The sequence below is a fragment of the Sesamum indicum genome, linkage group LG9, assembly GCF_000512975.1.
Source record: "Sesamum indicum cultivar Zhongzhi No. 13 linkage group LG9, S_indicum_v1.0, whole genome shotgun sequence".
Classification (NCBI taxonomy): domain Eukaryota; kingdom Viridiplantae; phylum Streptophyta; class Magnoliopsida; order Lamiales; family Pedaliaceae; genus Sesamum; species Sesamum indicum.
Window position 1 is genome coordinate 3,023,938 of NC_026153.1, and position 13,599 is coordinate 3,037,536.

General features: G+C 34.2%; 2 protein-coding genes across 3 annotated transcripts in view; one reads left to right on the top strand and one right to left on the bottom strand.

Annotated features, from left to right (window-relative positions):
• The window catches only part of LOC105170397 (inner membrane protein PPF-1, chloroplastic), an 8,698-nt gene extending 3,434 nt beyond the window's left edge, over positions 1 to 5,264 (top strand). Inside the window, exons 4-11 of one of the 2 annotated variants that reach the window (XM_011091147.2) lie at positions 281 to 341; positions 848 to 921; positions 1,030 to 1,134; positions 1,564 to 1,671; positions 1,751 to 1,854; positions 3,432 to 3,581; positions 3,659 to 3,785; positions 4,829 to 5,264. In XM_011091147.2, coding sequence (XP_011089449.1) covers positions 281 to 341; positions 848 to 921; positions 1,030 to 1,134; positions 1,564 to 1,671; positions 1,751 to 1,854; positions 3,432 to 3,581; positions 3,659 to 3,785; positions 4,829 to 4,933 — 834 coding nt within the window. In that variant the 3' untranslated portion in view covers positions 4,934 to 5,264. The remainder of the gene's footprint in view (positions 1 to 280; positions 342 to 847; positions 922 to 1,029; positions 1,135 to 1,563; positions 1,672 to 1,750; positions 1,855 to 3,431; positions 3,582 to 3,658; positions 3,786 to 4,828) is intronic. The other variant, XM_011091148.2, reaches the window with a different exon arrangement.
• LOC105170398 lies at positions 11,193 to 13,599 on the bottom strand. Its single transcript, XM_011091149.2, has 2 exons — positions 11,521 to 13,599; positions 11,193 to 11,437 (listed from the first exon to the last, which is right to left on the bottom strand). Exon 1 carries the CDS (start codon positions 13,023 to 13,025, stop codon positions 11,526 to 11,528), a length of 1,500 nt encoding a protein of 499 aa, XP_011089451.1. The 5' UTR covers positions 13,026 to 13,599; the 3' UTR covers positions 11,193 to 11,437; positions 11,521 to 11,525.

The window sequence follows — 13,599 nt, forward strand, 5'->3', positions numbered from 1 at the left end:
GACTATCATTTGCTTTTCTGTTAAGAGCTAAACACCAAACATAGAACATATCAAATAGTTATATATGATTCTTTGTCATATCAAATGAGTACAAATTTCATTACCTGTATGGGGGTGGGGCTGAAGTTGGGTAATAGGGTTTGAGCTGTAAGTGCTGTAAATCTTGCTGTGGATCTCTTTTTGAGCCGTGATATTAGGAGATAAAATCTTTAGCAAAGATGTTATTACCAGTTTGCCACCTAGCCTAGGTGGACTAAATATGTATATTGAAATTTTACAGGAAAGAATACAACTTGAAACTTCTCGTTTATACAGACAGGCAGGAGTCAATCCTCTAGCAGGTCTGTTTTAATTATCAGTCACATTTCTTTCTATAGTATTGTAGATACAAACATGTTGGCGTAACCTCTCTAGGTTCTGTGCTTGCCTTATAATAAATTGGTAGGTGCATAGACTATGTGGCAAAAGCTCTATTTTTTCTTAGCAGACCATGTAAAATGTGGCTGATAATATTGTCACGCCTTATCCTGCTTAGCAATGTACTCATGCTTTTTGCAACCGTAACTGGGTATATATTATGGGGCTACAAAGTCGCCCTAGTTTACACTTCACATATTCCGTGAACTAGCAATCCCAGCAGAGTTATCTCATTTGCTGTGTAAACAAGTACTATCCAATGTTGATTTTTCTGAATGTAGTCAATTGCCTCTGAAACTGTTCACTTGATGTTCACCTGAGAAACTCCTCCTCTCTGGCAATAAATTTCCCTGTTGCTATTCTGGTCTGTTCCAATAAATATAATTTCCATTAAGTTGTTCTGTTTTGTCTATTGAATGGATTGAAACAGGATGTTTTCCAACGTTGGCCACGATACCAGTCTGGATAGGCTTATATCAAGCTCTTTCAAATGTGGCAAACGAGGTACACGAGAAGCTGTTATTGTATTTGCACACATGTCCTTACTTGATATGTTGTAATAGAGCTTACTATGACATTATTGTTTTGATTTTAATCTAAATTATTACACAGGGACTGCTAACTGAAGGATTCTTTTGGATTCCTTCTTTGGGGGGCCCAACAACAATTGCTGCTAGGCAAAGTGGATCTGGAATTTCCTGGCTTTTCCCGTTTGTGGTAATTCAAACTTAATGTCCGTGGAGCTATTAACTACCGTCGAATTTACTTCTTTGCCACAGCATTTTGTTTCTATCAGAATCTACAGCACTTTTCATCATTTGATTAGTTTCTTTCCATGACATTGTATTTGGATTTATGAATTTGGAGGTAGGGATTTGAGATCCCCTTTAATAAATCCTTTGGACTTATTTGGATAATTCCATATTAGAATGAATTTCAAATCTCATTTTTTAACTTATTTTGTGAATTGTTGATGGATTTTAAATTCTGTGAATATGGAATCAGTTAAAATTCTTTCCTTAAATCCTCACCTCAGTCCAAATCCTTTCTGACCAGGAAGATATCCATGTAAGTTAAAGATATGAATTGTTACTGCATTTGTGGGATTATTACAATAATATATATCCTCCATTTTCTCTTTTGTAGGATGGCCATCCACCACTAGGTTGGCAGGACACTGCAGCATACCTTGTTTTGCCTGTTCTTCTTGTTGTATCACAATATGTGTCAATGGAAATAATGAAGCCTCCGCAAGTAAGTTCTAATGTTGTTTGATCTCTGAACTCTTAGCTGTTTCCTTCTACATTGCTGATACCTTAATCCTGTGCTGTAGACAGATGATCCGGCTCAGAAGAACACACTTCTTGTATTTAAGTTTCTTCCGCTGATGATAGGCTACTTTTCTCTGTCTGTTCCATCTGGATTATCGATATACTGGTAATTTTGATCATTTATTAATCGTATTTACATGGCTGCTGTTTTTGAGAAGTATACTAAATATGACAATGTTTGAGCATGCCACACTCAGCTATGTCCATTATAGATTTTTGACATTATTCTTTCTGTAGAATCTAGGTCCAGTTTGTAATCGATCAAGATTGTTATAATTTATTGTTGGGCATATGCCTTGATAAGATAATTATTGGGACTCTTTATGTATTAGATTCAGAGGTTTTGAAATGACGTAATTGGCTCACTTTCCAGTTTTCTCTTCAATAGTCCATCACTCCATCTTCTGGAAAGCATCCCTAGACTTGATCATGGTCCAAATGAACTTTAATCTTATTATTAACATTAATCCACACCCCCAAACACCAGTTGATTCTTATTAGTTAAATGTGTACAATTATTTCATAAAATTGCCTGTGCTATAAGTAGAACTTCAATAGTGATTGAACTGAGATTCTGTTGATGTAGAAATGTGGAACTTTCTTTGAAGTATAATGAGACTTTTGCTATAGTGATGAGTGAGTAAAATTGGATTCCGCCTGCCCTGTTGAAGCAGTAGATAACGGTCTCTATTATCCATGGATGGATTAGTAGTTGTCAGTTGCTAAACACCATTTCAGTATCTGACTGCAACATCTAAAGTTGAACAGTGTATTATTTTTTGCATGTCAAGCCAAGAAATAATGCGATCATGTCTACCTTATGGCAATATTACTTCCATTTTTCAACTTCCAAATTAATAGGTGTATTTGGGTACAAATAAAGTAAATAGAATAAGCAATAGGATACCTGAGAGATGGACAGAGCAAATAAATGTAAAAGAACTAACTTAGGCATATCGAATGAAAAACAACTGGATTTGCCCATTAGGTTTACTATTGAAGGTTCACCAAGAGGCTGAGATTAAACAGCATGGAGTTGAATAAAGTTATTCAGCCAATTCCTTCCAAAATGTTGGCTTTGTTTCTGTTGGTATTTATACTGTTTTAAATTCCCAAGTATATGCTAAAATCATACATCGATCAAAGTTTTAGCAAGATGATGTGGAGTGACTTCTTGAAAAGGGTACTTCCTGAGAATCTGTTCAGCTTGAGTTTCTGAATGACGGCACACAATCATCTCTAGTGGCATTTCCCCCCCTAACTATTTGACCAACAATTAGCTAATAGTAGCATTTGTTTACTATGGTGCGGCTTGGTTCTTGGTTTTGGGTGGTACAGATTTGATTTATTATGTATTGTTCCATCTATTAAATTGAGAAGTACCGTGAAACCATGTCATTCAACTAACAATGCTCCGTGCAGAAGTGTAAAATATAAGGTAGTAGACCATCTTTTGAGTAAGCAGTAGGTGATTCACTTGCTAAAGTACTATTGTGGTAGGCCTATTTAAACAATTGGTATATTCTTTCTTGCCGACATGCTTGGATAATGCAAGCGTCTTATCCAGATGTAATTTGCAGCACTAAACACAGATGTATATCTCCGAGTTGGTATTTTTACAAGCCTTTATTTGGAGCATCCACGTAACTGGTGATTATTGGCATCTATGTTATTGGTTGTTAGGTTCACAAACAATGTGCTTAGTACCGCACAGCAGGTATGGTTGCGCAAATTGGGAGGTGCAAAGCCTGTTGTCAGTGAGAATGCTAGTGGGATAATCAGTGCTGGACGTGCAAAACGATCAGGTGCTAAGCCGGAACGAACGGGTGAAAGGTGCGCTTTTGAGTTTCCAAATTCTTTGCCTTCATTTCGTTGACATCCCTGGCTGAGTACAATTATTTCTGAGACAGATTTAAACAGCTGAAAGAAGAAGAAAAGACGAAAAAGACTAGTGCACTTCCTGTGGATGATGTGCAGGCTTCAACTGCATCTGATTCCGAGTCTGAATATGACTCAGACGATGAAACTGAATCGAAGGTAAACTTCAACTCGTCATCTTGCAAGAATTTATTTGCTGAAACTCTTGTTTATCAATTCTTACAATGTTAATATGTCTTGTGAGACTTTATTTCTTGCTTCCACAGAAATTGATTCAGTGTTCAAACAGATAAAGCGAAATGCCTCCATGACAATTACTTTGTTGCTTTCCAGCTTTTGGTTTGAGAGATTGACATACCTTTAACCACCTTCTTATTCCTATCCCCAACTTGTTTGATCAAATTGATGATTTCATACACAATGTTGGAAAATTAACATGTGATAGACAACTCATGGGGGGTGCGAATGTATTATGAGAAATTTAAAAGTAATTGACAATTTTCCTGCACATTGTCCTTTAATATGCACTTGATTTAGGCCATGCCTCACCTTTTTCCTTGAAGAAAAGGTTTAGGAAACCTCACTAATAACTACTACCCAACGTTTCTTCCATCGCCTTTTCGGGATGTATTTATATAGTGTTCCACTTACTAATATGTCAATTTGTTCCGAAGTGACCCTTGTTAAAAAGTAACCAGCACTAATTTTAAAATGTTGCTCTTTTTTATCTCAAAATTGTAAACTTATACAAAAGGTTTACAGTTTCTTTTCTCATCTAAAATATTGTCCCAGTTAAAACCAAGACCTTTTTATTGGGATGGAGTGACTAAAAATTTCTGGTTAAATTTGAGATAGAGTGAGCTCCAATCACTATTGCTGGTAATCATTTTATTATGCCATGTCAATGCGCTTGGATATCCTTTACATAAAATGCATGCATCTTTTACATATGTTCATAGATACATATATATACTAAAGCATGCAAATGTAAAGCTACTTATTGTTCCATACCTCGGGGTAATTTCACAGTTGGTTCTTGTGCGATTCATGTCCTCAGTGGGTACTTAAATTTTATCATGACAGCATGAGCATTAAAGTTTTGTGATACCATTTTAAATAACACATGCTCTTCCGGATTATGAATATATATATATATATAGATATTTATATGATGATTTCAAAGTGTCATTTGGTGTTTCCAGCAGGGCAAGGAGGTTCTTGAAGAGGCATTGGCTTCCAGCAGTGCCAAACCAGTTCCTTCTGGGCCTAGGAGAAGTAAGCGATCAAAGCGGAAGCGTGCGGTATGACACTTATAATCACATTTTGTAGTTACGGTGGATCTCTATTGTATACTTGTCAAAATTGCAAATTGAAATATAGCGGCCATTTTATTGCGGGTCATAGTTTAAGGTAAAGCTAATCATTTATTTGTTAGGTTGAGAATCTTGGGTATCCTTGCCATTTGGATTGGTGGTTCAAGCAAAGTGTTAGCTAATTTGTATAAAAATCAAGAATTCAGGCGGCACATATTTATCATAGAAACATTGGATGCCTCATTGTCTTCCCTGACTACCAAGGAAATAGTACCTGTACACCTAACATTCTTCAATTAGTAAGATACTATGCTGTTAAACATCACGTAAAGGGTGTTTCGGTGGATTTATAAGCTTTTTGAAACATTTTATGCGAGATTAAAAAGTTTATAAAAAGTTACAGAGTGTTAGGTAACTTTGTTTTATAAAAAATGCTTGTAAGTTTAAAGAATGAGACCGGCAAGCACTTATAAAGCCATTTTTTTAAAGAAAGTAAGAATCCTAACTTATTTTTAAAATATCTAAATATTTAAAAGCTTATTTTTAGATAACACTTGAATGGCACTGAATGGCCATTTTTTGCTTCTCATTTGATGTCACTAGTTATCGTGGCACGTTGTTTCTGCGTGTATAAGATAATAATTTTTCATGTTTTAAAATCAATTTAAGTTAAGAATATTATCATCATAATAGAAAAATTAGTACAGTGATGAAACAAATTATCATATGTGAATGAAAATTGCCTTTCATTTTTTTATTAATATAAATGAAAATATTCTCAGTTGCAAATGAAAATTTTCAAACTCACAAGAAACCGGAGTACTGTCTATGGGTTATATATATTGTTACACTCTGATCTTTTCTTTTCTTTTTCTCTCTAAATGCATATTCTATTTAGAGATGCAACATTTATTTTATGAATCAACAGAAGTTTTAAGTGAACTTTCAGTTTCTTTCACATTTATGGTCAAAATTTCATCATTTTTCTGTACAGAGAGTATTATACTTTATCGCATAAAAATGAGGAGTTGAAGCATTTAAACAAGGATTTAAGAGATGGTGATAAATTCTGATTTTAGTACACATGATGAGTGTAGCAACAAAATTTTTCATATGAATACTTTTTCACATAATGTCAACATGTAATTACAATCACATTACAACAATTTGTTTGTGTGCTTCCAAAAAGTGCAACGCTTACCACCTTTGCTTTATTATGACACCAAAAGAAGGAACCAAAAGAAAATAAATTGAGGTATCCCAGTAATGATCTAGACATAATCTATACTTTAATTTACCATTTTCATGTGATTGTGCTAAGCAATAAGCGTGTTGTTGTTAAAGTTCAATTGAAAGATCTAAGAATTTTTATTACATAACAATAATTTTGTTTGAACTTGTTTGGATGATTTCATCTTATAAAGGACTGAAATTCTTGAATTTTTAGTTTGTCTTCCGAATTGATAGGGAAAATTTTGTCTTCCACATATCATAATCTAAAAACTAGAGCACTTGGAGTTTCAAATAATGTCATGAAAATTTGACTTTCATAGCTATGACTTACCTAAGACCAAACATTTTAGAGTAACTTTGCACTTTTCTAAACCATAAAAAATAAATTCAGAGAAAGAATTTAGCACTGCTCTATAGAGTAACTGACCTCGTCTCGAAGAACGCTAAACTCAATATTTTGAAAAATACAAACTACTTTGAACATAAAAGTTAATATATAATATCCAACCTCCAACCACTCTAAACAAACATCTTTTGTTCTAGACACGTTACTTGTTGCAATCTCATTAGGTTGTAGATGGTGGACGATGATTTCCAACAGGGCTCGGTCCAGAAGGCGTCTTTCGGACCTTCTTTTCGTTTTCATCTCTCACATTTCTCTGTTCAAGAACGCAAGTTCATTTTTTAATCGTTCATCGCCTTTAACATGTAAATGGAGGAAAAAGATGGCTAATTATGTGCTTACCGTTGTCCTCTGCATGTCACCACTTGTAGTTCTTGTGTTGTATGAAGCGGAACGGGTCTTGGGACTAACTGCAAATACACAAGGAGGTCATAATTCTGGCGTCCTCACTCGAAAGTTAGTATTTTACAATGATAATCCTTTATTTTCTTAGATGACTAGACCTCTCATCTAAAATCATAATGTTTACATAATACTCGAGATATTTGTTACAAAATTTGCTATAACCACCCAAATGCGTGGCCCGATTTGCATAGGTAACTCATGTCATGAAAAATTTTCGTTGCAAAAGTCTGTCACCGTTGAAATTTGTATTTTTGACAAAATTTGTTGCAAAATCTGTCGGAATGAAACATTTTTTTTCCCTAGTGAATGTTTAGGAGTTCGATATAATATTAATGTTTTATTTTCTAAATACATGTGATATTATTATGCATCTAATAGCAGATAAGAACTTAACTTTTTTTTTCTTTTTCCTTTTACTGAATAAATTTAAATGACGAATTCGTGTGAATTTAAGAAAAAGATACAATCAGTAATTACACTAATAAATTCTTGTGGCGATTGTAATCCTATTCTAAAGTTAGCAGCTTTTGAAGGCAACAACGACGACATTAATAGATCAAAACACAACTAACTCGACGCTCTATCTTTTTTCTTCTGTGTCTGTGGGAAAAAAGGGAGCAGGAGACAACATTAATATTGTGTTTAAATTGATGAGTTCGCAATCAGGAATTTCAAATCTCGAATAACAAATTTTTTCAATTTTCATGTATAATTCCACACTACAAACGACTTCAAATACTTCAACCCTCGTCGTGAACCATAGTTTGTGAAATATCAAGAAACTTCAAATTTTGAAATTATTTTGCTAAATTCTTCATTAATACAAATGTAACTTAAAGATATCAATTTATGTAAATAATAACAGGTTAGCAGATGAAAGTTGTGAACAAATATTACCTGATTTTGAATCTTGAAAACTGGAGAATGTGCTCCCAATCCCATAGTGCAGTTGGAATGCCACCAAAATGAGCCATAACAAGAGAAGAGGGAACAAAATCTGTATTCTTCTCATCATCCTAATTAACCAAAGATTATAGCTAAAGAAGAAACGTGGGCATATGTGTAGTAAGTAGTACCACCTGCACAAGGTACGTCGGCTAATTATAACCAGCGTTGAAGAGCATAGAATGCAGTTCAAAAAGACGGACCAAATTTTCTGTTGCAAATTTTATTTTATTTTTTGTTCCATTCAATATATACACTCCACGTATATAAGAATGACAACATACTTTTTTTTAAAAAAATTTATATACATGACGTGCGTATGTTGAATGAAATAAAAAATAAAATAAAATTTTAGAATAGAAAATCAAATTCGGTAAAAAGGTGGTCTGGTTGATGAGATTCTCATTGTAATTTGACTTCTTTGGCCTAATCATTATTGCATCCATCATAAGCTTGCGTTGAATTCTTACACCTCATCATTAATGCATCAACTCTGTGTGTGTTGTGTTGTATGTTTTTTGCTTCCCATGGGTGACTCATTCATTCAAGTTTTGAAAAAAAAAACTGTTCATTTAAATTTAAAATGAGTGCAAGAATTGATTGGAAATGGAATATGAAGGGAGAAATGCAACAGACTTAGTAGATCTATATATAAAATCAGGTTGGTGGGCAAAAACTAGTGTTAAAGAGGTGGTTAGCCGCCAACTTGAGAAAATCCCAGCCCCGCCTTTCCTTTACTTGTGCCGTGTGTCATAATAGCCAAAGGTGTATGTTCTTCTACCTCCCCTCAGCCAAGTTGACAACATTCTAACACTCCAATTGGGCTGGGCTGACTCTTTTGGACATTTTCTGGATAGTTTGGGCTGTATGGGCTACATCCAATGACTTATTTTGGACATGTTTCTAATAGTCATCAAATAAATACTTAGATTATTAAAAAAAAATTACTGCATAAAAGATTCTAATGTATATGTATAAATTGACATTTAAAATTAAGTATACAAATGAAATTGAGAGTATGATGGTGCTAATAGTAGTAATGACATATTATTTACATGATACCACATCACTGACGAATGGAATCCAATTATCATGTTCGTTTCCCAAGTCATAATATCAAGAATCATGCATAAACATCTTATCTAGGTATTTAATTGTTTTAACATAAACACATACATATACATATACATAAATATATATATAAAAAGACATACTTTGACAATGAACAGTAATTTTTGTCTCCCAAAACACAACATTAAACATATACTATTTATTTTAAATTATCTCAAAAAATAAATCTAAACATACATACTATCTCTAACACATACTTATTTATTTTTGTTTTTCTCTCTCTATCTCCACAAAACACTTAAAAAACGAATTCAAACACTACGTTTGTTTGTAAAATTAATTTATCTATAAATGCTTTTACAGTTAAAAATTAGAAATAAAAATCGAATTTCATTTTCTCTCTACAAATATTATATATTATCCATTCTTTCACAAATGTTTGACTTTTTCTCTACTATTTATTTTAAATAATTCGTTATCTATCTATTCTAATTAACTATTAAGTTTCGAGGCCTTGAAGTAACTACTTTGATAGACAAATTTTTTTTCCTAAAATACCATTAGTTTACTTATTTATTTCCTAAATATATCTCTCTCAAATAATAGTTTTATCAATAGTCATACATTCATACACATCTAAAAGTTAAAATATTTTTGTAGTTCTAATGAAATATTTTTTAATTAAATAAATATAAAAAATTAAATTATATACACGTATCAGGTATGCTTTAATTTATTAAAAATAATGTATTCATACACACAATGAATGTGTCAAGACTCAAGGACCTTTATATTATCTATTTATATCTATATTATATATTAAGGAGAACATTTTTCTGGTGTCTTCTTTTTTTGGTATATTTTTTAATATTTAATTTATTTTTTATTTATTGATCTAACTTCTCACTTCTCCGCTATCTTTGAATAGTTATTTTTTTTATAGATTTTTTTATTATTTTTTTTATATTTAACATTAACGTATTATTTTATATATAATTTATTAAAACATAAATATCTTATTTTAAATGGTTTGTCGCAAATTATTATTAGGTATAATTAGATACAGTCGTTCCTACAATAACCAGTTAATTGACCATCAAAGTCAGTCACCATTAATCAATCTAGTTATACAAACATTGATCAACGCTTGATGAAATCTCCTGTCGACTTAGCCCTCTCTCTTTATACGCTGTTGCTAAGATCGCTTTTTTGACCCGTTCCCGACATTGTTGGCTTTTGACTAAGTTAGGTGAGGAGATACTTTATTTCAGGGTTAATTGCAATTTATCCCCCATAATATCTACAAATGCAAAAGAACCCCAATCAAAAATAAAAGAACAAATCAATCCTTATATTTTCTCAAACCAGCTTGAGCACATATAATCATATAGATGCAACACAAATTTTTAAATAAAAGTCAATATGTGATTAGAAGGAGAGCAAGTGATCAATATAGGGTGAAATATAGATAACCACGATATCGCTAAAAAAATATGTAGATTATTTAAATTAAACAAATAATTATATTAATATTTAAGGATAAAATTGATAATTTTAAAAAAATTAATATTTCAATGTCTTAAACGGCTAAATATGAATAATTTTTTTTTATATTAGTATAAACATATATAATGGAAAAACACCTTAAAAAAGTGGTGTAGACACACACTCTATGCCATTTTTTTTTCCTCATTTTTTATGTATAAAATATTTTTTATATATTAATTTGTAAACCGTTAGATCTAAATTATGTTCAACATTGTTTGAGGTACAAATAAATGATTCACAATGTCTTTATACTTAGCCATCTCACATGGGTGTCTCAACGAAGTATTTTTAATTTTTTAAACAATAAAGGAATATTTATAATTATGATAAAGATCGAAAAATTTGTTTTAATTTACGGTATTGAAAAATAAATATATGAATCAAATTTGAGAACATTATTGTGTTTTCAAGCTAACCAAGACAGCCTAACACAGAAATAACGTTTCCCATTGTTTTGCTAAAATTAGCTTAATTATTAGTGCCCAATTTTCCCATCTTCCAGAGCATACTTCAAAATTTTCCAAAACAAACTTATCCAAGACCACTGGGAAAAACAAAAGCAAACAGACTATCATCATGAAAATATAAATCGAAAGATTATCGTTATAGCTACCCGACATGATTACCAGAATAAACACACAAATAAGATGTGTAATGCAGCAGCATATCTTAAATAAGAATAAAGACGATTTTTCCAAGAAACCTGGTTAATAATCAGATATTGGATTAAGCAATTCTAAGATCTACCATCTAACGCCAGAAGTCAGGCTGTGAGATTCTCACCCTCGGCCCCATGACTTCTTGGCATAAATTCAGAAACGCCGGGACAACAGCTATCAATGTTGAGAAGATGGGAAAGCCACAACTCGAGCTAAGACGATAATCGATAAAATCTGTGCATAAATTTCATTCTGCTACTAATTAGGATCTCAACTTAATCAGTATGCCAGCACTTAGTGTTGTCCAGTCAAAGTACCTCATTCAAGACAACACAAATTCATTAGGAGGGCGAAGGCAAACAGGAACTTCATGCTCCTCTGGTCCCGCGCGATGTTTGGGCACTTTGATCTCAAGAACTGTTCCACTCTTGTCAAAGTATGCTTCAAGCTTCGCATCATCAGGGATCCGAGTGGGCAGTGGGATTTCTCTTCTGAACTCCCCCGGAGGGCAGTGCTCTGGAGCTGGATCACTGAGCTTGAATGTCCGGTCGCTTCTCTGAATAAACGGCATGCATGCCGTACTGACAGATGAGATTTTCACCACACCATGTGTGAGATGGTTCCACCAATGGACTTTCACCTTTTCAGGATCAGCAAAAGGTAAAGTAACGAGTATCAAGTATCCTTCTTCATCCTCATAAATTGTTTTAGCTGCCGTAACAGGGCCATAGACATTTCTCATGACCCCAGTAAACTCACTCAACCAAGGAGGTTCAACAGGATGGAATTCTGCATCTTGATGTCGATCTCCATTAAGATTATTAGGCAAACAGCACTCTTCATCATTTCCATGCGAGAACAGATCCTTCCTCTTCTTGGTACCAACAGATGGGAGATCCATCCCGTTGCCATTTACATGGTTTGATGGCTGAGTTGATAAATTCAAACCTGACCCATTAAGCAGTTTCTTTGCAGGGGGGTGGGAATTGTGATTCTTCAATGGAGGAAGTGGTCTTTCAAGCTCAAAATCTGTGTTTGGTAGGTTCCTCCATGAACTAAATTCTTTTGCCTCAGGCGGGATGCAGAAGTTCAGATCTCTACCGGTGAGTTCCACCCACTTCTTCTGTTCTTCCTCGTCGAGGCCCATGAAATTGGGTGATGGAACCAGTTCGATCCCGTGCAAACACTGTGGGTTAGAAAGTCCTCGGTAATGCTTTCTCTGCATTTTATGAGACCGGACAAAACCCTTATCAGCACTGAATGGAAATGGACGCTGACCCTGGCGAGAGTGGCCATTCATGTAACTTCTCAACTGCATCTTACCTAATGCATTCTCAGGCCTCTCCTTAAAAACCCACATATATATATTTTCCATATCATGCTGCACCAGGAAGACGTCGAGTTGAAGATCAGACTTATCAAAGCCAGAAACCCCATTACTATCCCAAACAACGTTACACTTTGATTTGTCCTTTAAAACAGGCTTGAAATAGAAACTAAAGAAGAACCAAGCACCCCACACACTATCCAATCTCTTGGCACACTTCCGCCCATTTTTAGGCAAATCAAGGAGTTTATCCGAGTCATTAACTTGGTGTCCGAGCCCAACCTCAAGCATATCAAAAGAGTCGTGGTTCCATGGCTGTGGGGGAGGGCTTCGCTCCACAGACAACGGAAGATTAATATCGGGCGGCCCCGAAAGAATAACTTGCCTATTCATATCGCGATCAGGCTCCTCATGACAGGTGATCGAATCCATCGACAAAAATGTTGATGGGTGATAATTCTCAATACTTAAGCTTGTCAACAAATCCTCCCCCATTTCCCAAACCTTTATCCTCTAAACAATTAAGGGTTTTTATTCAAGCCAATCAAAAATTTCTATATTCAATTACACCCCTCGCCAAAATCAAGAAACAAGGCACCTCCACAGAAGCCCCACAGCGAGGAACCACTATAAAAACACCGCAGGACTCATCTTCCCATAAAGATACTCAATCTTTAAACTCAAAATGAATAAGGGTTCTGACAAGTTTATCAAATTAAGCAGTTGGGCAGTCACCAAGATCAAATCTATGAATACTAAACCGACAATAGAAGAGCAAAAAATCTCTACAGTCAATCAAGAGCTTCCACGAAAGAAACAGGAAACGGCAACAGGGAGAAATGCCCCATGACCCAAAAAAAATAGGAAAACAGAAAAACTATTACCTTTTGGTTAGAAATCCACGAAAAAAATGCTGAAGATCTTAGCAAGAAATTTCTGAGCAACAACCTACAACTGAGAGAGGGAGGGTGGGTTGAGGCTGGAGGTCGAGGGATTGAAATTAAAGGGCAAATAAACGGTGACGGATTCCGTTAGGGAGTACGTCTCTGATAAGAGGTGTGAGAGGCTG